A 27815-nucleotide genomic window follows, 5' to 3' on the forward strand; every position below is an offset into this window, starting at 1 on the left:
CCACACGCCCACCCCAGTTCCTCTCTTATGGTCAATGAATGTTAGCTAGGAACTGCTCACAGGTCTTCTTAGTGGAAATCTGGTGAAGGCATAAAGAAAATTGGGTTACTCTATTGGGATATTTGCTTCATTGCCCACCTTGCTAAACAGATATACTAGCTAATTAATTTCAACGTGTTCTAAATATGCGTTAAAAAGATTTAAGTGAATGGATTTACTGATCTTAACGGTTCAAAGCAAACTTGTCCCACTCCCAATTCCAGTGCGCCAAACCTTGTGTCCTACCTCATGGTGGCTTCCTTCTGCAACATTCTTGTGAGTGCTCTGGCTTTTCACATGTTTTTGAAATATTTTATAAGACACACAGCAGGTTACCTGGAGCACAGCACATTGGTTTGTGGTGTTTAATATTTCACTGAACTTCCAGCCCCAATTTCAAAGAGCCCCACAACCCTGAGGAGACATAAATGTGACCTTATGCTGAGGTAAATACATGGCACTAAAGGAAAATGCTGTGTGGACCAGAGGAAAATACAGGAGAAGGACTGAAGGGGGCTCTTCCGGTCTAGCATTTCATGGAAGAGTGTGGCAGTGCTGCTCGCACACCCCCACATGGAGGTTCTGCAGGGGATGGGTGGCCTTCAGAAACCCTCTGTTGTGATTTATGAAGGTATGGATGCTGGTTAAGTAATCACACTCTGTTGTGATTTATGAAGGTACGGATGCTGGTTAAGTAGGCACACAGTGAGCTTTTAGCTAGTGTTGGTGTCTGTGGAAGAGTCTGTGTGCTTTAGAGATGGTTGATCACTGTTCTTAATCTAAACACCTTCATGAAGTGACCTCCTGTGTTGCCAAAGCAGGCGATGGGCTCATGCTCTGTCAGGACTGTTAAAATAAGAAAGAAGAGAGGAAGATGTTAAACCATTTGAATCATAATTTTGATTTTAGATCCCATCTTGGATCATCTTCTTCTGTGGATCTGTGCTCTGAAAGCAGCGAAGAGAAGTTGCCCCGCTCCCTGCCCTTCAGCTGCTGGGCAATTGCCGAAGTTCAGTAGTGGCTGTAACCTTTTCACTAAAGACAGAAAACATGGCAATTAATGGCTTTTTAACATACTGTAATAGGCGGTGGAGGAGAGCGTTTCTACCATGTAGCTGTTTTGTTCATTACTGCTAGAGAGAATGAAATGAGAAATCAATTTGGCTCTTTTAAAAATTAATGTAGTCTGCAGGAGCAAGGTGGGGAGGAGCTCCGTACCTTGGCTTTAGCAGCACCTCGGTGCGGCGCTGGGGTGCTGGTGGGGCACACGCACTGCTGTCCGACTGAGGATCAGCCTTTGGCGTGTACAGCTGCTTCTGAATTTGGAGGGGGAAATGTACTGGAGAAAGTCCTATTTGTGAAAAACATCACACCCTAGGAAAGCAGAAGTAACGTTGTAATGGTCAAATAGAGGGGTTTGCTTGTGGGTTTTTGGGAGTAGTTTGATGTCTTGAGGAAGTTAAGATTTTCATAAGTGCCTGACCCTGTATTTAGGAGCCTACATAGGTAACCTAATTTCCCCAAAGCCTGCTGAACTCTAACCATTCCCCTGTGTGTCACCAGCTGCCGTGGAGCCTCTGAGTGAAATGTCCTCCTGAGGTACCAAAATAAGTGGCCTCAGACATTCAATGTAATGACTTTATGTTTGTTACATCCCTGCCCTGTGCTAGGATGAGTGAAGAGTCTGGCCCAGGAGGGGACGGGTGTCATGACGGTCACCTGGGAGAAGCGAGATGAAAGGGAAGGAGTGATGAGGAGGGCGGTGGTGGCGTGATGCTGCGCGGGGAGGACAGGCTGCAGCATCGCTTCGGGGAGAAGCCCAGGCAAGTGGGGAGGTTCCTGGGGGTGTGCAAGGAGGAGCAGGAGCTGGAGTTGTGCAAAGGGTGGGAATTAGCATGGAAGTCAGTACTGTGATGACACCTAAGAAATGGCTTAATGGCCTAAGACGAAGAGCTGGAAAATACATTCAGTTGCGTGGGTGATATAATAGGGAACAATTTGTGAGTCGAAGATGTCTAGGAGAGGCAGGAGATGTCCTTGGACTTCACTTATTCTTGTCTGGGTTCTACTAACACTTACTCCTGGTAACTGCCTAATTCTGTTCCCATTTTTTTGAAAAGAGCAAGAAAAATAGACTTCCCCCCCCCTGCATGGAACGTGCTGGTCCCACTCTCACATGTTGGACCAGCAAGCTGGTTTCCTATCCTTTTTATAGCCATTGGAAAAAACAGATTCCCCATTTCTCTTTCAAGCCCAGCTTCACAAAAATGAGTGCTTTTCTCTCAAAGTAACTGAGAAGCGCGGCGGTGCCTCCTGCCACGGCCGTGTCTGCTAGCGAGGAGCGGCTTTGGGGAATAATTTGAAGCTGTAACAAGTGTGAAAACTAGAACCGCTTGGGCTCCTTTGTGCGCTAAGTTTGTTTGCAGATTTGAGGTTGAAATCCGTGGGAATTAGGTAGAAACTGCCTCTCTGCTCCTCCCCGTCGCCATGCTTTGTCGCACCAAGGTGCGCAGCGGCGTTTCCCTGGCTCTCTCTCGCTGGTGGCTAATACAAAGCTGCTAAATTCGGCGCTGGGTCCTTCTACCCTGCCAGCCAGGCAGAGTTACTGCAGCGGCACCCAGTTCACGGAGGGGAGCCTTGTGATTAAAAACAGAGCAGCAGGAGTGGAAACGGGAAGGAAACAGCCCGCTGCCGCGGGGGGCGGCTGCGTCCGTGGGGGACTTTTGAAGATGCAGCTCACATCAGCGGCGCTTCTGCCGCTGGAAGAAAAGAAACGCACGCGGCAGTTCTGCCTACGTGCTTAACAGTTTGAATCCAGTTAAAAAAGGTTCTGGTTTTATTTTTTTTTTTTTTTTCATCTTGTTCAAAACGGTTTGAAATCAAAACCTGCCGCTCTCTGAGCTGAAGGAAAGGCACTGGTTTTACAGGGGTTTAACTGGGAGAGGGATCAGGTGTCTCTCAGTGGGTGTTACTTAAAAACCCAGGTGGACAACTTAGAGGGGCAGTGTGACACTGGTAGATGCGCTTTCCCAGTTGACACCTGCGAAGTGGGTAACGGTGAGCTCCCAGCGGTCCCCAGCCCCTGGGGAAGAGGGAACTGCTGCGACAGAAATTGTCTTCAATCAGCCTTTAAAAGGATGGTCGCAACTGCGGCCCAGCTGGTTGAATTTGTACTCAAATAAAGTCGCGGTTTTTTCCTTTGCCTCTTCAGCGGAGTATAACACAGGAAAGAGGAGGGAGAGAAACAAGGAAAGCCATACTCCTGGGTGGTTTAGCAAGCTGGACACAGCAGTGGGGGGTGGTCTTCTGCCTTGCCCAGGAGGATGGCAGTGTCTCACCATGAGGAGGGTTGCTTTGGGAAGGAGGAAGAAATACATTTAATTTAGATTCAGCACTACGAAAATATAGGCAGATTGGTGGGGAATTCAGTGTTGAACTGTAGGAAAGGAAGATCTAGTATGAGGGTTTGCATGAACTTGCTGAAGGTTTTCCTAACAATCAGGCTGGTGTAAGGGTGGAAGAGTTTTGGGAAGGATTATCTAGGAGATAAGCATCTAGGAAAAATCAGAGAGAAGAAAGGAAGTGCCTAATTGCCGGATATGCTGGGCAAGAAGCACATTTAAAGGAGGTCTGTAAAGGGATGATGGAGAAAGGAGAGCTCTTCAGGGTGTTTGGGCCTCTTGTTAAGAAGCCGATCCCAATTATCACCTACTACTGATACCTTCAATAGAGATTTACAGAAAGGTTTATGTCTTTTGACACAGTTCATCATTAGGTGCTCTCTATTCCTTAGGAGGGAACTTGCTTACTTTAAAAAAAAAAAAAAAACAACAAAACCATAAGGCAATTTTACATTTTTCATACTGCCCTGCCTGACTTTGATTCCTTGTTGAAGTTTTTTACTTGGTGCAAAGCACATTCTCCTATCTCAGTAGCTTTCCCTGAGCTTGCTCCACTGCTCCTGGATACTTGTTGAACCTGGAGTGCTCACCAAGGATAATTAGAGCAGTACATAGTCTTCCACTTGTTCCTTTTAATGAACATTAAATAAATATATGCTGAGCTACCATAATTTCATAAATTGGAGATGGGAAATACAGTACTTCTGGTGATTAAACTTTATATCAGATATTTGTAATTGAAAATTTAGCAGGCAAAGACTTACTTATCTAAGAAAGAAAGTCTCTGGTGAGTTTGGATCTCCTGACTGTATTAAGCTGTTGAACATATAAGAAGCAGTACATTTTTTTTTTCTTACAAAAAATAGTACCAGACGTATATAATTCATTAAAAGGAATTTAGAATGAGATAATTATCAGTGATCAAGGGAATATAATTATACTTTAAAACGTAGATATACAAATCTTACATCAGTGAAAATTCAATTAAGAGCAGAAGAGACCGAAGGTTTGCCCAGCCCCAAATCCTGTTTCCATGAGAAGCAATATGCACGTGCACAAGGGCGAGAGTTAGGGCGCAGCGAGCTTTTTAGATTAGGGAGTTGCCAGCTCTGCTTGTAGTTTCTGTAGTTGGTAACCCCTAATGTTTTTCTCTTCCAAGTCACTTCCCAAGTGTCCTCCAGAGCTTCTGGCATCCACCGCGTCCTTCATCAAGTAGTTTTACTGCTCTGAGTTCCATGAGGAACTGCTGCCTTTTCTTACTTGGGAGCTTGCTCCTACTTGCTTTGCTCGATGGCCCTTAGATCAGTACCTTGGATCATCCTTGTCATTTCTTGGATGCTTTGCCTCTCTAATATATCATTTTAGAGAGGATGGGATGGGAACTGCATGCAAAGATTACACAGAGGTATCAGGATTGGCTTCTTAAGCGTGTTGAAATGATTTGAGTTTCATGGCACTTTAAGGCAAGTGCATGCATGTAATATAATTTGTTTGACCCCAAAGGAAAGCCAGAAGATTTTGTGCCGTGTTAAGGGTTAAAATCTATAGGTCCCAGTACCGAGTTATACCACACTGAGTGATCACAATGCCATAAAATCATGTGCTGTAGGTCCCCATCAGGGCTTTCACAGCTTTACGTGAAACCAGTGCTGGCTCTGTTTTAGAACTTATCACTCTGCTAACGTCTCTTTCCATTGCTGGTAATAAGGAATAATCTCTGGTAGAAAATAAGGTGATTCTGTACATGATCCCGAGACGGAAGTGGTCGTGCACGCTGTGAAATAATCCCCGATTATCAGAGTGTAATACCTCTTAAAAGCCACTTCTAGTCTCGTGCTGAGCAGGAAAAGAACTCAAGACAAGTGTGAAGAAGTGAAAGAAGGAAAACAAAACGTAAGGAAAAGGAGGGCGGGAAACAACTCCCTGGAACATTTGGTTGATGGAGGGGAAGAGCAGAACGTGTAACCAGGTTTGGGTACGGCTGGGCAGGGAGTTTGCCTTCACACAGGGAGCTGCCAGCTGGGTACCGTGCCAGACGTTCATTTTGCTACTTGACTTAAAGTCACAGCTGCCGGGGACAGGTGACTTACAAAAATACTTACTTTGATTCAAAAAGAGAAAGAAATAAACCTTACATTTTTTTTTGTTCTCAAAGAGTTTGTTAAAATTATCTCTAAATGTCCCTCCACGGGCTAAACACACTTGGAAAAGAATCCTATGTTTAATTTCATTCAAAAGGATATATTAAAAAAATCAAGTTTTTTGAAGCCTTACAGCTGATTTGCCAACGCTTAAGATTTTTAATAATTCACAAAATTTGGAAGTCGGCTTCAAAGCTTATTCACTTTCCAGAGAGGGCAGCTGACAACGGCATGGATGGTAAAATTAAACAAAGTCCAGTAAAAAGGCAGTGGGAAATTTCAAAATCTTAAGCCAAAAATGGGAAAAAAAAATTGTTTCAGCTCAGAAGCAATTTCCCCATAAAGGGCAAAATTTTGGATCTACTGGATAAATGATGGTTATTTTGGCATGCATTGGAACTTGTAAGAAATCGAGGGTACATTGCGGGGGTGGTAAATCCAGCAGTTCACAAAGACTTTGGCCTCATTGCAGTTACGTTCACTGTGATCATTTAAGCAGAGTAAGTCAGTTCAGGTGCTGCTTGGAAGCGTTGGCCTTGCCGTGCCTGCCCTGCAGGAATATTTGAATGTCATGGTACCTTCAGGCGGGTTGGGAAGAGCCAGCAAGACTTGGACAAACATATAAAATCCACCAATTTTGACTGGACGAAGCGTCCAGAAATTTTTCCAATAGTTTAATTTATTTTCGCCCGAAGAAAAACTTGTTCTCTGCTGGGCAGTCAATTTTCCTGTTTCCTAGTGGACAAGATGAGCCCATACCCCAAACCTGCTCCTGCAGCGGGGGCTGGTTGCTTACCTGGCTGGCAGCATCAGCAGAGCGGAGCCAGCGGGGGCTGAGCTGGCCCATTCGCACCCCAGTGGGGTTAACGCACATACACTGGGCCACGTGAAGATGTTTTCGCTGCTGTTTATTACTGCTTCGGTTGATGAGCTGACTCGTTTTACAAGACTCTCGTGGTTTGGGCTGGACTGGCCACTGAAATGAACGACGGGTGCTGTCACCACCCTCTCCCTTCACCTCCCTTCAGGGAGAGAAGGATGAGACAGAAGGAGGCTCATGAAATTAAAAGAAACTAAACTAATTTTTATGAAATATTAATAATAAAATAATAAAAGAAAAGATAATGATATCAAAAAATTAAATAATGAAATATATACAAATATATACAAAATATACAAAATATACAAAATCAGTATCAAACTCCCAGGATGATGATCTCATCACCAGCTGGCACTGGGGCAGTCTCCAACTGGACTCAGTGATGGACGGGAACTGGATTCCAGATCTGGATTCAGGATCGGGATCACAGGCAGACGAACAGAGTCCTCAGACGTCGGCCATTGAAGGAAGAGAGCTGATCCGTTGATCCCTCAGCTTTTATACTGAGCATGAGGCAGATGGGATGGAATACCCGGTTGGTCAGTTTTGGGTCACCTGTCCTGTCCGCTCCTCCCCGCAGGTGGGACCCCACTACACTTTTCTGCTTCCGACCCTCCAACGGGGCCAATAACAAAGTCCTTGGGTGTTAGAGCAATAAGCATAAGCAGGAGCCTCTCTGCATACCATTCCTTGGTATAAATTAGAAACATCAGGTCTCACCACTCTAGAGAAGATAGTGTCTGAAAAAATATGCTGTTAATTTCAGAGAGTTAGAGGAGGCTTAACTGAAATGTGAGATTGCTAAAAAGAAAGTTCTACTTTATCTCAAGCCAGAACAAAGACATATTTTTTTGGAAAGACTTGTGCATAACCAGGACCCTTATTCATAATTTGGAGGTATCTTTTACTTCCTTATTCTCCTTCCCAGTGGGAGTGTGGGCTGTGAACTGTGACGTAAAAAATGTCTTAAAACCTTTATTTAAAATATCACCAAGAGTATATGTGTACATATGTATATTTGTTCCATGTGTTCTGTATTTTCCTTCTTCCAGGTTTTAATTTCAGGGGCAGCATTTGTGAGGGTTTACTGTTACCTTCTGCCTTGCAGCATTTAGCTAATACCAAACTCAGTAGCATGCATAAGATAAGGCCTTAAACCAAATTAACCTTTAACATTTATTCTTTATTTCTTTTCTATTTTTAATGCCTCACAAAGTAAGATATATTTATAAGTAGAATTATATACCAATAATTGTAATATTACTGATTTTTTTTCCCTAATGGGCACAGAATGGCTGATATGGCTAAATTATCAAGAGAGAATAGTATCAGTATGAAAAACAGGAGAGGGTTTATTAGAATTCCATATTTCATATTTGCTTTCCTTCTCCTAGGGCAGGAAACTGAGAACGTATAATCAATTTTCTGTTGCAATCAACTCTTTTAGGGGAAATGATATTGGACTATATTCAGGAGAGAACAATACCGAAAATAGCATGTTTTGATCCAGTTTGAGGGACATTATCACCTTGAGTTTGAGTTGCTCCGTCCAAGAAAGATAGATTGTAGTGGGTATAGACATGGTCCAGAGAAGGATAAAGACCATGACAGAAGCATGGAAATGCACAATAAAAAGAAGAATTGCCGTGAGAAACAAGGAACTTATGCCAAGATATAGAAAATAAAGGAAAATATGAAGAAGTCAAGTTCTTTTCATTGAATAAGGGCATTCTTTGGTTTTAACGCCATCTGCTGAAAGTTGTTAACCCATTGAGAACCCACTGAGAAGACACTTTTGGACAAAAGGTTGACCAGGATTCAAGAACGGTCCAGTCATTCTTTTCGTGTAACGGTTTTTCATCCGTTACACTTAAACCAGGTGTTTGTATCGGCTCTTTTGCTTCAGCACCTGCATCAGCATGTTTGCCCTCTTAGCAGCAAACCACTGCTGGTTCGAGACCGTGATGATGCGGGGCAGTGAGTGGTGCACCATGCCTGTTCCTTGGCAGAGAGAGGAATAGGAACAAGAACAGGTGAAATAAGAAATTCAGGAATCATTTCTGGGATTTGGTGTGGGGCTCCCTGCAGGAGCCGGCCCAGTCACTGCAGGCGAACTCATTTGAGATGTTAAGGGAAAGCTATTTACTCAGCTGACACTCGTTTTTTTTCATTCCCTCATCGGTTAGTCTAAAAACAGTGGGACTGTAGGTTATAATTGCAAACTTCTCCTCCCGTTAGCGCTTCCCTTCCAGTTGGGCGTGAGGAGTCTCTGCTCCCCTCCAGGCGCAGTTCCTTGCCAGGTCCGCAGCGTCGCATTCAATTATTTATTAATGGTTCTCTGCAAGTGTTGAAAGTGTCTCCATCGGCTCTGTAATATGGTGCCCTCTTGTGACCAGTCCAAAACCAGTAATCAAACACCGGGAACCAAAATGCGTTGGATGTTGGATTTATTTCGCGTCTTATCCGCCTTGATTTTCAAAAGCCTGAGGTCAAGGCGCTGGCCACGGCTCTGCCAGACCCCTTTTGCAGTTGGACTTCGGCACAGTCATACTTCGCCAGACCCATCTGCGATGACAGAGTAGCAAAAAAGGGATCGTGAAGTATTGCACACAAAGATTATTAAAACTTTATCCAGAGCTGTATACAGAGAAAATTTGCTCGTTACTATACAAAGATCTCATTCAGTCTGTACTGGAATTTCAGTACTCTGCCCATTTTACTAACGGAAAGGGGAAAAAAAGAAGTTTTATGTGTTCTTCCCATCATGGCCAGTAACCAGTGTAGTTTGGTTGGGGGGCAAAGAGAGGGAGACAAGGAAATGCACAGAGGAACCAAGAAAGCAAGCTGTGGGGTCACATTTTAATGAAAATTTATTCGTGGATTGCCTTTTTTCTCCGTGTGGAATGGGTTATTACATTTACGTGTAACGCTTTGGATTACGCACTCCCCTGCGTGAAGCCGAGCTGAAGGAGGCAGGTAAGACCCGGTGCGTTTGGCAGAGGAGAGAGTGGTCTCCGAGCGATGCTGCACTGAGCAGGGGGACAACCAGGGTGTCCTTGGAGCAGGTGTACCTGCACGGAGCAGGCAAGGTGGGGATGACCAAGCGGGTATGGTAACTTAGGCTCTCATAGGAGCCAGCAACTACTACGGCAAAAGCCCTGGAGGTTTCATACTCCCGATAAAGTCTGTGTCGCTGCCTATGTGGGGCTGCGCCGCCCACGCCAGCCCCACTGCGGAGCTGGGATGGGCCGATACACGCGACCTGTTCTCCGCACTTTGTTTTGCTGTTTAGGCACGTGGTGAGACCATGAAAAAAAACATGTGGGGTGTGGCTGAGGGCATCAGGCACCGTTTCCTGGGAAATTAGGAGTTTTTTCAGGGATAAATTGCTTTTGGCCTGTGCTGAATGTGGGGAGTTTCTGGCAGGGAATCAAAGGGACGGGTGTAATCTGGTATCGCCAGCTGTCCGGACGCGGGTAACCTAGGGGTCATCTGCACTTGTCCTGCTGTAACGTGCGGGGTTTGAAAAGCACACGGCATGAGCACAACTGCACAGGAAAAGAAGATGGCAGAGAATTTTTGAGGAAGATTTCTCGGCTCTGGAATGCGCCAGAGTCAGGTCAGCGCACTGCAAAGTCCCCACGCTGCCATCAGTCATTACAGAGAGACAAACCGAGGGCAGCAAGCAATAATACGTACGTTTTTACTGTTGTTGATAGAATTTTGCAGCAGTTTTGTAATCAGGATGATTTGCCCTGGATGAAGTCAAAAGGGATTTACTCAGAGGATTTCTCACTCATTTTTTTCCTAATTGTCGTGTCTCTCTTTTTTCCCCTCCGTGTGTTATAAAGGCAGGTAGAAGCAGGGAAGAGGAGTTATTTGAAGTTGAAACGAGTTCTCTGTTTCTCACATGGACTTCAGCTTTTCATGCCTATGCCACTGAGCCCTGATCTGAGCCTACAGGGTTCCCAGATTGGGGCTCTTTGAAGCGGAGTTCAGTCTCACAAATGAGAGGCAGCAGCAGAATTGTACCTGGTTTCAGATTTGGGACTGACATTTCAAAGGTGATTTCAGGCTTGGTGCTGAGGTCAATGAGATTGAATAAGATGGATTTTTGAGTTTGGATCTTGAAAGATTTGGGATTAGACAAAAAAAAAAAAAAAAAAAGAAACAGGCTGGCATTACTGATTTTTATCGTTTTAAGTTTTCCCAAGACTCAGCCTTCTTTGAGCTTTTGACAAGTTGATTTACAAGCCTGCTAGAGATGCGTGTTGATATGGGAATTTTGCTGAGCTATAATTGTGTTTTATTTTACCGGCACTACTGTGAAAGTGCTATATTGGTGCACCAAGTGCAACTGCATTGAGGTGATGAGCAATTAAACTACTTGTGCATAATAAAGCACATTCTGTCATGTTGCACTTACTTAATGTACCAATGCAGCATTCAGCTAAATTACGGTAAATCACCTATTTAAAGAAGTTTTCCTTTCCTCTCATGTGAAAAAAAAAAAAAAATAATGCTGGAAACAGTAAAGGGATAATGACCCATAATGCTAGAAAGATAAAAATGGGATTTCAGTTGTCTCCTGGAATTAAAGACTGTAGCGATGTTGTTAAAGGCAAGCTGTTCTCTCCCGTTGCTCCCTTGCATCAGCATCACGAAGTCTAACAGACTCTTACTTCTGTGCTGCAGAGTAGCAAGGCTGAAGAAAAAGGAGTTGCCGGTGGAGGGCAGGTGGATTGAAGACAAAACGCAGAGGGCTGTGATGAGTTACAAGCGCCAAGGTCTACGAGAACCTAAGGACCAGCTCTGACTGAGGGTGGGGTGAAGCTGTGGGTCTGGAAGTGGGGTTTCGTTGCTGTTCACCACTCGTGCTCCTTCCCTCCCTCCCTCTCTGTTGTCCCAGAGCCAGCTACCGCAGCACCAGGGGACAGGGGATGGGAAGCTTTCCCTGGATTTTCTCTCTGGGAAGCAGCTCGATATCAAAACAAGCTTGGTTTCTGCTCTGCGGAGGGAATTGCGGATTCACTTTTCTATGGGTACATGCTAAAAATATCAAATAGGTGCCCTGCACTATGTCTTGAAAGAACAGCACATCGTAGTGTTAAATGCATCATCACAATGGTGGTCTTTTCCACCTGAATTTGGGATTGCATCTGTCTGGACACTTGAACAGGCTTCCATCGGGGACTGATTGTGCTTTTATTTTGCATTATGTTCGATGTGGCTGAGTTTTACAGCAGTTAATAAGCGCATTGTCCTAGCGTTTGTTGAACATCTGTTCCCTGGGCTTTTCTGAGGGGTAACCCATACCTGCCCCAGGGAGTGCAGGTCCTGGCGGGGAGGGCACTCTCCTGCATGACTCCCTTTAGGAAGATATTGTCCTACGTGTGTCAATAATCCTGCAGGCCTACTAAATAAGATATAATTTCCCCGTTCATGAAAGCAAAGTGAAATAAGTATTTCCCTAAGCCTGCCTGTGTTCGTCTTTCTCCCCGCTCGTATCGCGTTCCACCTTCTTCCTCTTGTTTGGTGCTTCTTGTTAATGTTTGCTTTTTTTTTTTTTTTTCCCCTCTGAAAGCTTTAATTTCCTCTGTGAATTTACCCTGTTCTGTCGTTTTCTTCTCCACTTCCCTTGTTTTCCAAAACCTCCGTCTCTCTCTCTCAAAACCGGCCTCAGAAGATAGCAGGCCTGTGCGTGTGCTGCATCTGGCAGGATTAAGGGTTTTTCTAAGGTCTTGGCCCTATGCACAGCAGCCCGTTAACCCCAGCTTCTATTTCCTCCCCCGCGTCACTCAGAAAGCACTTTTCTTTCACAGGACATCCCGAGTGCCCCGCAGTTTACTTTCCGCGCGAGATGCTCGCGTGAGCTGCGGGGACGGCTGCACTAAGCGCCTGCGCCCCCGGAGCTTTGCCTGGCGCTGCCGGGCTGCTCTGCCCCTCGGGGCTCTGCTGCGCCTGGGCTGGCTTGCGGGTGCGAGTACTGATAGCCACAGCGGCGAACACCCCCGGCTGCCGAGCCCACGGCCTGCCCGGCTACCCAATTCGGTCGTGACGCCGTTCCCACAGAGACACACTGTATTTCAGTGTAAACCGGCAGCCCCTCCTTGATGCTGCGAACATGGGTAATCACTGCAAGCCAGTATTTTTTTTTTTTTTTCCCTGCGTGCTGCAGGTCTGCTGTGGATAGGCGAGGTTTGCTGTCTCCAGCCAGACCCTTCGCTTTCGCTGCGGCATGTGTGTGTGAGGGCTGTGAGATGCCCCAGCCCGCCCGAGGAGTCCGCCCACTCCTTTCCCCACCTCTGGTCTCCATCCAGTGTGCTGGGGCTCACCCGGCCCTTCAGAAAACTTGTTGGGATGCTAAACAAGCAGAATAATTTTATTTTTTTTTTAGTTTGGTAATTCCACTGTCTCATCCTCATGTATTTTTCCAAATGAATACAACTGTAGTACCTGTTGTTGCCAGTCTGAAAATACCAACTCTGTCTGAAAAAACATGTCCTACTGTTGCAACCATCCTGCCCATTATCTTGTTAGATAGTGAGCGCTAACCAGTTGTGTCTGATCGATACTTGCCTGGGAGGGCGCCAAGAAACCCTCGGCCAGTTCAGGCGCTGCCGTCACCATCAGCAAAGGAGAGGGCTCCTCCTGGCTGAGTGCGGTGGGACGCCCCGCGCGCAGCGGGAAGGGCCGCAGGGCTGGTGGAAGGCTTCAGATGTCAGACAGAATTCTAAAATCCTGCTTTGGGTCATTAAACGCCCCACAACAGCATTTCTTTTTTGGAAGGGAGAGGGTGACGCTCTTGACTCGTTTCCAGTTGCAGTAATTGGCTTCGCTGGGTTGAATAGGATATGGTGTTTTCACTTCTTCCGAAGTTCAGAGGACTCCTTCGGGGTTTCTAACCCCACTCACATCGGATGCCAACTGCCTGCCAGCTGGGACAGGCCCGAGGTCAGGTCTATCAAGGACCTTCCTATAGCAGCAGGGATGAGAAATACCAGCAGAGTGCCCAGTCCTCTCCTGGTGGCCCCATGACATTGGCTGTGCCAGCGCAGAGCTCCAGCCCAGCGGTGCACGTGGCCCGGTGCAATGTGACCTCGGTCCCCGGGGAGGGATGCGGGCTCGCTCCCACGGGCCGTGCTGCCCTCGGCTCTCTTGACATGGCGTAATTTGTTTGCCAGCCTTGCTGGCCATGCTGGTATCTGGAGGCTCATTTATCTGAAATGGTTCAGAACAACTTCAGGACTTACGTTTCCTTTATTCACCAATCTCCCTTAATCTTAGGGATTGAGAACGATAATTCCCCCGATGCTGACTTTCATCAGACTGAGACTCATTCAATTATCTTTCACGTCTGTTGATCTGAAACTACAGGAATTGAGAAGTCGCCTTTTCCTCTAAGTCTGTGGCTCTAAATGACTGGAGTTGTCCTAACAGTCCTGATGCTACTTTCTGCCTTTCCGCAACTGGTACTGCTAACTTGCTGCATGTGAATTTCATAACTTTTTTTTCTTGCCTTTCATTCATCAGTTGCTGAACTGGAAGAGAATTATGATTTTATTAAAAAATATTTTTTTTAGAGCTGGATTTAAATTACTATTCCTCCCCATATTTTATCACATGGTTCTGCTTTCTGCTGTCCCTAATCTCTGACAAATCATGAAAATTCTCCTCAAAAGCATGCGGGTCCTCCTATTATCTTATAAACCGGTCTCTCATCTCTGATAGTGTGTACTTAGTCACATCAGAGAAGCTGCGCAGCCATAAATTTGTGAGCACTGCTGCTAATGCAAATCTGCGTTCCTGTAGCTGGATGTAATTCCTTCAGCTTCTTCGCACTGCCAGCATTCAAACTTACTCTTTCTAGAGGTAAGATTGTCCCAGACCTTCTTGTCCACTGTGATGAGCTCTTTAATCTGGTGCCCACTTTGGGGCACAGCAATGTAAAAAGAAGGGGTGTTGGCTCAGGCAGCGGCTCCTCCAGCCCAGCGTTGCGTCTCTAACCATGGCAATAGCTGATGCCATGTTGGACTTGAGCCTGGCCCCTTTTAGTGGTCCGTAATGAGGCAGCCCTGCATTAGGCATGACAGAGGCTGTATCCTGCCTATTTCCTTTAACATCTGTCAGTTTATCGGTTGTCTGTGAACTTTTGTACTCCCTTGGTTTATATCATGGCAGATGACCCATGCTGTCTTGCTCCCTTGGTGGCATCCAGCATTTTGTTGGCTGTTTAGGCTGCCTCTGCGGGTTGAACTGATGATTCGGGGTCCCCAAATGGTACCAGTGACGGCCTCATGATCTTTCTCCTGAGTTTCAACTGCCACTTCCAGTTGCGGCGTCATGGCAGCGCTGCTGGGCAAGTTTCCAGTGCCCCCGTGCTTTTTTCTGACGGTAAAACCTTGGGAAGGGTCGGCCAGGAAAACGCCAAACCTGCACTGGGGCTGTAAGTGCTTTAACGCGTTATTCTCTTAAGAAAAATCCCAGCATTTTGCCTCGTTTCAGGCTAAACAAGAGGCCGGCGGGCAGAGCTGCCAGGCTCAGGAAGCCCCCGTGGGTGCTGTTCCCGGGGAGGGCTCAGCGGCTGCGAGGGACACGAGCTCCCCGTCGCCGGGGCTGTTTCCTCTGGGCGCGCATTTCCTGACTGAATTTAAGAAAGACGTGTACAAAGGAGCTGGGAAGCGCTGACGCTGCAAGTACATCGTTGGCCGTGGGTTTCCTGATTCCATCCGTTCCGCTTAGAAGGTTTTTAAAAATTTCTGCCGCGGCGGCTCCCCCCTTCCTCTGTGCTGGCTCTGTACAGCACTGTGGCTGCTCTGTTATTTCTAGCAATCACCGCTTTTTGTAGTCGGTCGCTTTTGTAAGCGTGACTGCGTATCTGTGTCTACGCTCGCAGGCACATAATATATTCTACCGACCAGACAATTTCCTGGAAGTTGAAGGAGGGGGAGGAGCTGGCGAAGTGAACTCTGCTGTTGAAGAAATCCATTATATAATGGAGTAAATGGCTTTATGCCTGAAAGTTACAATTTTCAGCATCATTTACACTGAACACCAGCCCCAAAGAAAGGCAGGTATAAAAAATGAGATGCAGTGATGACCTTTATCAGCTGTGGTGACAACTATAAATCAGGCTGCAAATTCTCATCAGCTCGCTGGACAGAATTCATTACAGACAGAGGTTGCTGCATTGCTTTTTGTCTTTGATTGAGGTACGTCCCATTTAAATAAATGCTCTTGCACTGGAAGAAATCACACATTTCAAAACAGAAGTCCAAGAATATTATTCATTGATTCTTTTGAGGACTAAGATAATACGACGTACAGACCGAATAAACCTCACAGTGTTTTGCTTGGAATATAATGCAGATCAATTTGTTCTTCTCTTAAGCAGACCAATTTTCTGTTCATTAATTCAGATGCTGTGTTGATGGCTTGTATTGAATACAATAGCAAGATTTACAGCCTTAACAAATCAGCGCTGCTTCATTTATTCTTCCTTTTTCATACCAGAAGTACATGCAGCAGATTAGCACCTCGTTTTAAACTTGTTACACTTTAACAAATAACGGGAAAGTCTTTCATCTCCTACTTCCAACTATGGAGCAACTTTTATGTAATCGTCTTGAAGTTTCACAGTTTATTAAAATGTTATGGGTTTTTTTGGAGCATAGAGAGCAATAAAAGTTTAGTAGCAATGTCATTACGGGCAGTAATGTAACTTCCATCCGCTCAAGCAATGCTCAAGGAACAGCTACCAAATATTAAACAGCCCCACAGACTCATTAGATTAATAAGCTACTTTACCTGTGTACTGAACTTTGAGCTCAGTTGCATTGCTAGTTATTTCTGTAATTAGGAAATACCCTGAGAGGCTTCCAATTATCCAAATGCTTTGCTGGCCATGTTTAAAAAGTGATTTTTCTGCCTAGAACTTAGTTGGTAATTGGAAAACATTCTGTGTTGTTGACATAGGGTGATTATTAATGCAGTAATCTTTTGCAAAATGTCTGATAGTTGGGTAATATTCTGTCTCTCAGTTTAGTTATTCCTGTTATTTCTGGAATACCTGCAAAAAAATTTGGACTGTATACTTTCCCCATATAAAAAAATGATGCTTCAGCCTTAATGGCCTAAGGACAGAAAGGCAAGGTGTGTAGGGAGCGTTAACACCCTTTATTGTATCACTTCCTAAATTCCAGAAGCTGGAAGTTAGAATTGTAAATAAATCGGTGCTGGATCAGACCCCAGAGATTGTCTTTTGATGTCTGGTCCGGGACAAGAGCAAATGCTTAGGGAAGATTTCAAAAAGTGGGTAAATTTCTCAAGATGATAATTGGGGATATGCTTCTAGTCCATCACACTCTCAGGTTCGAGGGGTTTATGAAAAGCGTCTCCCCTCAAGACCCATAATCTTTCATTATTTTTCTTCCATTTTTCTAATTCTTGTTTGGATCCGTATGCAGTCCTGGCATCTGCTCTACTCTGGGGCTGTGACTTCCACAGTTTGTTTACCTTCTGCGTGAAGAAATAATCCCTTTTATTTGTGTCGAATCTGTCAGTGGCTGGTGCCATTTAATGCCTCCTAATATTTATTTTGGAAAAGGCAGGGTACAAGCATTCATTATTTATCTTCTCCATGCCGCTTACGACTTTTTCGACTTATGTCCTAGTTCTGTTCACTCACTTCTTTTTCAGGTTGAAGAATCTTAGTTTGTTCAGTCATAAATCGTATGAAGTAATATTTTAAAGTTCTAAATATAATCAGGCGTGCTTATGAAAATACCGTGCCCGTGGACAACACTGCAGAACTAATGACAAAATTTAATACTGTCAAATCCAAACAGGAACTCTCTTTATTATTCTGGTCTCAAATGCAAGTCTTAATCTAATTCAGATCCTGCATTTTTTATTCAGGACCAAAGGTGTTGATAAAATTTATTCCGTAATTAAAAGAAAGAGATGTTTTGAGAACTTTGCCTATGAGTCTGAAGGCCTCTGCTGTGATTTGGATGCTGGGAATCTTAAGTCGCTAAAATCTTGTTGTATGGAGGGGATCATCTGTACTGCAGCAACAGTTTTGCCTCACAGAATCTGATTCGTCCCAGTCTCAGAAAAGACTTTTCTTCCTACTCTTGCATGTAAAACTGTGATATGTAGGAGATGACTGTTTTTATCGATAGTATTAAGTAGAGCGTAGAAGCTTTTCATCTGCACTTTCAGAGCAGTTTACAAAGATGGTTAATGACTGTGATGAGGATTACCAGTTTAGAAATTAAAAAAAGACTGAAACATGGATAAGGAAGGAAGGAGTATGCCAGTTCTGTACACCAAAGTTTTGGAAGAGCTGAATGTCTGTAATTGGTGTGGCCTTCAGCAGGTTACCCTGAGCTGGGCAGTGCACACCTCTTTGTGGTTACAATGAGTTGGGTCTGTGCTTTTATGAATCTGGTAGGATTTAAATTCACTTTGGCTCATCCCAGGACAACCCATGGATAATGTTTAACCATTCACATGTCCCTAACACTTGTGGATGCACCATGGTAGCCACCTTGGGGTCGCCACAGTGAGGGCAGGCAAGGAGGAATTGTTTCCTTGGCTGAAACTGGAGGCAGAAGTTTGGTGGGATCCATCCGTTCTCGATCTTAATTTAGCCAGGTTGAAAAAAAACAGTAGCCCCACTCCTGTGTCAAGAAAAGCTGCTGAATCTTTTTAATAGCAGTGTGCTTGGGACTTATGTTTTATGTTTTATATGTGGGGCAGTGCCTGCAAGCACCGATCAGACTTGAACTTCAGTTTGTGACATCTGACAAGATGACAACCCTTTATTGTAATGTTTTTTCATCCTGAACCTTTGACCTGGCACCCAACCCTCATTTGGAATCTCTTTCATACGTCTGTCCCAGCCTTTCTGTCACGTAGATTTTGAGCTCTGAGAGCTGGAGTCTATCTCCTGCCTGTGCAGCAGCTACCAGAGGGGATTGTTGTCCTTGTCCAGATGTTCCGAGTGCTGGAGTAGTCCCAAAGTGCAATAGGAACAAGCTGATTTGTCTTGTTCCATGTGAAAATGGCAATTTCTTTGCGTGCATCTCCTTCTGGTATAAGTTTGCGGTACAAACGGTGATGCTGGAAGATCTGCACAATATGAGGCTCCAGGACCTGCTTTGTTAGAGGGTGATTTGCCTTCAACTTTCAGAGACTTTCTAGGCATCTGGCTTATTAAACTCCTACAGAGACTGAGGATCTTGGAAGGCTTTAAGCATAAGGAATGTTTTTTAACCTTGTTTTTTTCTACACTAATAATATAGCAAGCTGTCGATGTGCATTCAAAACAGGTCACCCTCTTGCATTCAGCTTTGGGAAAGCGTGGCAGAATAAACATGTGACAAACACTAACCACATTGTTTGATGACTATCCTGGGAGCCACTTTAACATCACAGCAATGGCTGCATTAAAATAAATAAGTAAATAAATAAATGTGTTCTTTAGAGGAAAAGTCCCGGCAATCCTTTTGACTCAAGCCCATAATTAGGTTCTATACAAACAGACAATTTCAGATTTCCTTAACGTTCTTTTCTCTTCCTCCTTGCAGATAATGAATTCATTTATAGAAACCAGAATGGCACAGTGATTCTGAGGAACGTCGAAACTAACAATTCAACAATATTAATAGAAAACAAAAAGATTGTAAGTATTTTCTATAATGAGTAGCAGAATTTCACAGTTCTCTTGCAGTCGGATCAGTAAAGCAGAAAATGACTTGGGTTTCAACTTCATGTATTGTCGAGGAGAAGCAGTACACCGGTAATACTATGGGGCTACGCAATGACTGATAATGTGAAATTGAACTCCAACTTTTGTTATTATTCTGCAAGCTCAGTTTCTTTCATACTACAGAAAAGTATCATATGGATATTTGAAGCTAGTCTTGCATATCATATATAATTGAAAGATGCATAATTCGCATCTTTGCATGCTTAATAGAAAAGACAATTGATACAATTTACTGTCTGTTGGTAGCGTTCTCCACATTCCTCCATGCACATACTTATTTTTTAATTTGTGGATTTGCTGATTTTTCCTGCCTAATGGCTGAAATGTAATTTCAGTGTTGTTAATGAATAGTGTTGATGAATGGAAATGGTTTGCATATGAGAAGAACCCTTAGAAATTATTGGAAAAAGAAGTTGGTAGGTGGCTATTAAAATGAATGAGAAGAAAATAAATCCACAGCTGATGCAGAGTATTATTTATAATGACAAAAGTGTTCTGTAGCATTGTTTTTTGTAGAAGAGGAAGCCAGCATTGTGTCAGAAGTTAGAACATTAAATGTCAGAGTGTTTTCAATATTTCCTGTAAGAATTTAATTTCTGAAGTAAAATACACTTTGGTGTGCTCCAACAGTGAGATATGAATCACGTTGTCCTGGTAAAAATGTCACTTAGGCGATACCTGCTTAAAGTTTTGATTAACTTGAGGTGGTTTTGTTGTACTGTATCATTGCAAAACTACAAAAGCAGAGGGTAGCTAACAGAGACTTATCTTAATGACCCAAGATCTGTAGAAAACAGCTTTAGAAACTCAAAAGCTAAAAGTAAATCTACAAGGAAAAGGATAAAACCACATTCCAGGCTGACTTTATTTTGCAGTATGAGTGTACGACTCATAGAAAGCTCAAGCAGTATTAATTCTTCTTTAATGAGACAAAGAATTTATCACTGAATTATTATTTAACATTCAACCTTCGCTACATCACGTAAGCAATCCTCTTTCACCACAGCATAACCCCTTTCTTTATAATTCTGCCAATGGTAAGGGAATGGGCTGGCTTCCTTCAATGTTGACATCTGTTGAAGTCAAACTGCTTCCATTTGGCCTCCTTTTATTCCCCCGGTATGTAATTTTTGCCATTTGGAAGAAAAGCACAGTGTTACGAGATAATCTTACTTTTTCATGCTGTGGACTCCCTACTGCCCCTGCCTCCCTACTCCCTTGCTCCTCTGCCCTCTTGGTAAATAAATCTGCAGAACGTCACCTCCATGTTAATCCAAAAAGTCCCAATACAAAAGCTGTCATTACGCCTCATCCAGGCACGTTGTCTTTGTCCTCTTTCTTCCTAGGCATGGGTCAGAAAAACTTTTGCAACCTTGGCACGTTTTCCTTTCTCCATGTTATTAATATAACAGTAAATAAATTCTGTCTTCATGCTGACACTGCCTGGCTCTCATGCTGCCCTGGCACCCCCCATCCTGGTCCATCAACCCATCAGGTTGCCCAGAGAGGTGGTAGATGCTCCATCCCTGCAAACATCCAGACGGGGCTCTGAGCAACCTGATCTAGTTGAAGATGTCCCTGCTCACTGCAGGGAGGTCGGACTAGATGACCTTTAAAGCTCCATCCCAACCCAAATCATTCTATGATGCTGTGATCAGTCCTCTCTGCCTGTGGCTGTCCCCTGGGTTCTCCACGCGCTGCCACCAGCCTTGCTGGCCTTTGGGGAGGACTCTCCCAGTGGGATGCTGTGCATTTTCCTGCAGCCAAAATTGCCCCTTCCAGTTTGGTCCTCAGGAATCTCTCAGGGACTTACATCTAATTTGGTAGGTGAGAGGATGAAATTTAAAAGGTAATGGATGAGTGGTGTGTTAGTGGCACCTCTCTTAGACCTTGGTGCTCCAGCAATGTATTATATTGAAACACACCGGACAGGAGAAGGGATGTCTGCACTGTACAAATGATAAGTGGAACAGGAAAATGGTAATTCCTGACAATTCTGAGATATCTCTTCTTGTTAGTAAGACTTACAGCACAGGTTTTTGCAGAACCTAGATCAGGGTGCACCTGGAAAGCTGTATGACCGCAGCATCCCAAAGACTTCTTTAACTGGGGGAAACGAGATAGTTTTCCTCAGTGTTTGTCTTAATTGAGACAGGTAGTCATGTCTCTTTATAATACTTTGTTCCAGCAGGTATTCACTGCTTGTTATCTCCAGCACTTTGGCCAGTGATTGCAGGGAATGAATAAATTCACATTTATCGGGGGTTTCTCCTACCTGCTGCCCACAGCTGCCCCACCAGCCACCGAGCAGTAGGTTTGTAAGGAAAATTCTGATTTTTTTGAGGTAGCTGCCTGGTCTGAGTCACAATGCAGTTATGCTTTCTCTTATGGGAGCATATGTTTGCCCACATAACATTTCCGGTTTTTGAAAAGAGACGTGGTGTATTATATTTTAGGATAGGACACTTAGTCTGGTAGTACTCTTCATCATTAGAAACACGGTCATAATAATTAGTTCTAAATGTTATTGATTTGAAAACTGAAAAATATTTATTTCAATTTCTGATTTATTTTCTAGGTCTCCTTAAAGGCTATTCGGTATGAAGTGTCACCTGACCGGGAATATGCACTTTTTGCTTTTAATGTTGAACCAGTAAGTAAATAGATTTGATTTCAAAATACACAGCCGTTGGCGAGGTCCCCCCCACCCCCCCACCCCCCTCAACTTCTATGCCAGTAAGATGTTATTTTAAGTTAATTACTTCCTAAGAAACAAAGAAAGAAACCCCCACTTAGATATTCTGAAAGCATGTCATACTGCCATCTAGTAGAGGAGAAAGGTATAAATTACACGGTAGAGGAAATACTGGCGTAGCCAAGATTTTATAGTCTTTGGGAGGGGGATTGTAAGGACGTGTCTTTGCTACAAGGATTTCTATTCCTCTTCTGTGTAATTTTTTTTTTTCCGTGGTGCCTTTTTCAGTCACACTATAAATTTCTTCCCAAGAACAAAAAGCAACTGTCAGTGTCTCCCACAACTGAAATAATACATTAATTATGGTGTCACCATTCCCAGTGCTGCAGTTAGGGTTGAGCTATCACTTTCATTATAAATCCTTTTTCTTCAGAGGATTAGGTATAAATCATTTGTAAGAAATCACCGTTCAGTTACTACTAAGTTTTAGATTAGAGTGAATTTTCTACCAAACTTCAAAAGAAAAGAGTGTAATGAGTCATTTTTAAATGATGACTAAAGAACCAGACACATGGGAAGCAGTTCTTGGGAATGAATAATATTTATGTTCTTTTTAAATTCTGCTGGTATAAAACCTGAAATGTTTGAATAATAGCTATGCCATACTACTTGGATAAACTATAAGCCCCATACATTTTGTTTCCATAATCTAGAATTGCACCAATTCCTCAAAATGAAAATAATTCGTTCACCAGCAACCGTAATTCTTCTTCCATAAAATAAATCTGGTTTCAGCTGCTAACCAAAGGCAATTTGATGGTCCTTTAGGTAGTAGAGGTTGTGGCTCTGTTGCTCATCTGATTTCTCTGCTGTCATCTTTGGAGTTATTCCTGACTCACAGTGGTATAAAAGTCAGGAGAACCATGCCTGCTGTTAGAAAAAGTTCAAATAAAACGGTATCAGAAACTTTAGGGGTAATGCGTAAAGACTTTTTGCTGGGAAATCATTGTTGGTGCAACTTCACTTACCTGAAGCTTAGCAGGGTTCTGGACAGAGATGGATGGGGAAGTGTTAAGTTAAATCTAAATATGGGGAAGAGAGCCTAATGGCCACTGAGCAAGCAAAGCCTTTGCCTGAAAGCCCCCCTGCCTTGTGTGCCAGAGGTGTTTTGTAAAATTCAGTTCTTTTAGTGGAGATTGGCCTTTGGCTGTGGAAGCCCTGTGCTGACACTGCTCAGATGCATTGTGCAAGCTGGAAGAGCCCCGCGTGGAGAGGGCTTCCTCAGGTCCTCTGAGAACGAGAGAAAAAATCCTACAACACGAAAAATTATAACGAGAGAAAAAATTTCATTCCTAAAAGGCAGTAGTTAGAAGATCCCTTTTTATTCTCAACCTTTACCCATCGGAAGGGCTGCACATTCAGAACATCTGCGAGGGGCGGTTACAAAGGCTTTTGCAGCCCAGGCTGCGCTTTCTGCCTTGGCGCAGGCAGTGGAGGAAGAGGAGGATGGGGATGGGAAGGGATGGGCCGGACATGTTTCCTCCACATCCTCCTCTCCACGTTTCAGTGCTTGCGGAGCTGTGGCTTTGGGATAACTTGGGGTTTGGGGTGCCTGAGGTGCCTGGCTGGAGGGGAGGGAGCGGCACACAGCCAGGGGCTCCCTCCCTCACACCACCTCTTCTTGCAGAAAGGAAAACCCGAGGTGGCAAGCTGGAAACATGACCTTTGGGAAGATTCGGGGGGTGGACTAGATGACCTTTAAAGGTCCTTTCCAACCCAAACTATTCTATGATTCTATGATTTCAGTATGTGACTGGACGTACATTCGGTGTAAAAGAGCATTGCAAATTGCTCAAGTATTCATACATGAGATTAAGATAGCGAGAGTCTTCTGAAATAGTCTTCTGAAACAAAACTAAAACCCCTCCTTTTTCCTTTGGGATCCATGCTCATAAAGGGTACAAAGATATTTTTTTTTTTAAGAAGCATACTAATAGAGGGGTGGGAAGATTCACTCTTGGATATTGCATCCTTAAGCCGTGACGAGCAGCTCTTTGGTTATTGAAGTCGCAATAATTGTTGAATTACTTATTCAGCTTTCTTCTCACTTGGTGTGCGGACTGTGGCTACAAATAATTGCACGTTAGTTAGCGTTTCACATTTTCTGCATTTCAGACTGTATTCTTGGACAAAATTCAAATTACGCTGTTTTCTGCAACACAAGAAATTGATTAGCAAAGCCCTGGGCAGTTGTCCTTGTTGCAAAGTCAAAAGGAAATTTCAGGAGATGCGTTGGCAAAGGACATTTGTTTTAAGTTTAATTCTACAAATACGTTCAAAAAGAAACTTCTTGAAACTATTGTGGACTTATTTTATAGGTGTCAAAAAGTGTTGCTTTATTTTTTGCCATTTGAAAGTGCGATGTGCTGCCTTTTACTACTCACTGTTTGTGAGTATAGATGTTTTCATCATTTTTTTACACAATACAGTTGTGCTGCATTTACATATGTGTAAAATATCTTAGTATACATCATATGAATTAATAATTTATGTGGATTCTGTTGTGGATGAGTTCAGCGCCTAATTCAGGCTAGGATTAAAAATCAAAATAGAAAAGCATAGTGTGTCACTCCCATAATGTGAAATATTTGAAAGAAAAATGCTACAAAGTCATTTCTTGCCAGTAATAGATTTCTTCTAAGGTTTTTCTATTTATTTGCACAGAAGCATCTCTGCTCAGTGTTGGGTCTGGGTAACGGCACTGACACCTACATTGGAATAACACAGCCCCGAACTGGCAGACACCTATTTTGCAAAGATATTGAGGGAACTAATGTGTGTTTTCCTGTTGTATCACTTCATCATCTTAAAGGATGATGAATTAAAGCCTGTTCCTTAAAATACATTTCTCCCAGGAAGCTTGGCAGGCGGTTATGAGACTGGCGTGGGTACATTGTGGCTAGTCGGGCTGTCGGGTTTCATTCTAAATGCTTTTTTGCAGCGCTTATATTTACAGAAGTTTAATCTTTCAGGCAGCAATATTCTGGGTAAGCCTTGTGCTAATAGGGAACTTTCCTAACCTTGAACACAGAAGATTTGTTCTTTTCCTGGAAAGGTCATAGGGAAGGCACCAGGCTCCCTTGTCTTTAAAATACTCTTGCAATTCTTCTGTTGTTTGTTTGTTTTTTTGTTTCTTTACACTAGAGCAAGGTCGAACCTGAGGCTGAAAGCACAGGGTAAAGTTTTGGGAAAGCATTGGGGAATAAGCACACCCATAGGGAAACTTTGATTTCAAATCGTCCTTCCCCGAAACAAGCGTGTGGAGCTCTGGCTATAGAATTCGGTAACCCCAAAACACATAGGCCAATGGGGGCTTAACCACAGCATCTCGGCAGAGAGGGTGCGGAGGGTCAGGGCTGTCCCTGGTGGTGTCAGCTCAAAGCCACTCTCGCCCAGCGCATGGCTCCACCAGCATTGCTGGACCAGCTCCCTGCTCCCTGCGCGCCTCCCGGGGAGACACAGAGGTCTCCTCTGGTGTTTGGGCTTGAATCACGTTTGTGGGTCTCTGTGGTCTCCAAAAGAGATTTCCTAAATAGCCAAGTTGACAAAGCACCTCTTAAATTCAGTAGCGTGTCTGCCACTGGGGGAGTGATGGGGTAAGAATAATGACGAGTAACCAAACTCCACGGGCTTGTGTCGATTGCTGGGGCTGTCGGAGTTACCCAGTGGAGTTTGTGTCATGGTGAAAAAAAGAAACAGAGGAAAGTAAATGAGAAGAAAAGTGATTTTCTTGAGTGACACGGTGAGACATTAAATAGAGAATATTTAATTGCCTTTATTATGAATAGCTGTCGTTGTAATGCAAGAGAGGAAATAAAGTGGCCGAGATTCTTCTTAAAGCTATTTGTTCTTCATTTCCAATTTACCAGTCCATTACTGTGTTTGAGCTAGTTAAGAGCAATTACACACAGGAAATCCTGGCTGATTAATACGGACCAAACTGCTAAGTCTTCTGAACAGCAATTAGGGCTTAGAGACTTTTATGGCTGACACAACAGCCGCTATTACCTATTTTGCAGTTAAAAGAATGCATTTTTATAATGCTGAAAGCTGCAAAGAATTAATCATCATTATAATTAGAGCAGGCCCATCTTTTTTTTTTTTTTTTTTTTTTTGAGTAGTTTATGTGGTGAGTATTCCTTTTGACCCTGCTTGTTGCCATAGATGTCACGGGAGCGGTGGGACCAGAGAGACCTCAGAAAGACCCAGTCCAAATCCTTGACTTTGAACGAAGTAAAAAAAGCGTTATTTATAGAAAGTAGCATATTATTATTGTTGTTGTTACTATGTCTTACTGTTTGTCCAAGTCTGGTTGTTATGTGGAACGAACAGGTTTTGTGCTTATGGCTCCAATTATAACCTCATACTGCTTTAATTAGTTGTGTAAAAATTAAAATAATATAACACTTGTTATTTCCAAAACACTGATGGGTATAAATATTAATGAATCCTCACAACATCCTTTTGAGTTAGGTGAGAACTATTATTATGATAAATATGCCTCTGAAAATTAGACACTATCATAACTACCATCAGTAATACTGCTAATATTGTAGCTAAGATATTTATTACTTAACTGAAAAGGATTTACCAGTGTTAGAAATAGCTTTGCATAAATCTGTTTTCTATCTGCGGCAATAAATACATTTCAAATTTACCTTTTTCATTCCCACCCAATGCTGTTTTCAGGAACAATGAAAATGTATAGTGATAACACTGTAAAATGAGGAAAGTTAGAAAATTTGTACCATAAAATAATGCTACCTGGTTTAGTGATTTGTTTAATTTTTGGTGTTTGTTGTAAACCAGTAGAATCTTTGAACGGATTTTGAGCACAGAGGTTTATGTTTACAGATTTCCCATGTTTTTTTTTTTTTCATATGAATGCAGTTTTGAATCTTTGTTGCTCATAAACCAGAAGGACTCCTTCTCTATTTTAAAGCAGCACAATATAAGGGCAGTGTTGACTTTTATCAAAGGTTAGTGGCCAAAACTATTTTCCCAACATTTGCAAGCCTGAAGCACTGTAACTTTGATGACTTATGAGAATTAGTTACCTATTATTTAAATAAATAACTATAGTTTCGCTTCCTACATAAAAAGAAGAAAACTCTAAGTCCTAATAATATAAAGTTTATATTAACGTAAATGTTTTTTCTGTTATTGCATCTGTGCATGTGTGTATCTTCAAGCAAAACATCTTCTCTCAATTCGCTGGAGGACTGTAGTTGTTCAGTGGTTCTGTAATGAGCAGAAGTCAAGTTATTAATGAATTAGTGGAGCCACATAGACTGGCCTCTCATCACATCTGATGATTGGCCAAATCTTGGGTCTTTTTAATGAAAACAACATCTTCGGTTGCTTCCCATAGAATAGATATTACTAATGCCATTCAGCTAATATCTAATATTTCAGTGAAATGCTCACAACTTCTGAAAATGGCACCATTTTTAAGAGCGTGCCCATGTGGGGTTGTAGCGAGGTGATTCTGTAGTGCCAGGGCTGAAAGTGGGGGGCCGCCTTTTCTCTCCTTCTTCTTACATATTCTTATGCCCTGTTTTGAGTCGTGTTATTTCAACAGCCAAGATCAGTAGAGTAAACACCCTTGTTTAACAATGTGCTTTTTATCCCCTTTGTAGTGATAAGGAGAACAGAAGTGCTCCAGTTACATTTACATAACAAAAGCTAAGGCTTGTGTGTCCAGAAGTATTGTATTAACAAGAAAGTACAGAGAACATAGGGGAGGTTAATTTTCTGGGTGATAGTTTACTTTGGATTTGAAGCTGAAGCAGCAGCTATTATTTGACAAAATTTAGAGGCAATA

At 43.2% G+C, this 27815-nt stretch overlaps 1 protein-coding gene across 1 annotated transcript in view; it reads left to right on the forward strand.

The window, feature by feature from the left end:
• DPP6 (dipeptidyl peptidase like 6) overlaps positions 1-27815 on the forward strand; it is a gene marked incomplete at its 5' end in the record, with an annotated part of 441826 nt that overhangs the window by 271085 nt on the left and 142926 nt on the right. Inside the window, 2 exons of the mRNA XM_082479426.1 lie at positions 19055-19149; positions 21815-21889. Of these exons, the coding sequence (XP_082335552.1) occupies positions 19055-19149; positions 21815-21889 (170 nt within the window). The remainder of the gene's footprint in view (positions 1-19054; positions 19150-21814; positions 21890-27815) is intronic.

This window comes from Vanellus vanellus (assembly GCF_965231255.1).
Source record: "Vanellus vanellus genome assembly, chromosome: 2".
In the NCBI taxonomy this organism is placed as follows: domain Eukaryota; kingdom Metazoa; phylum Chordata; class Aves; order Charadriiformes; family Charadriidae; genus Vanellus; species Vanellus vanellus.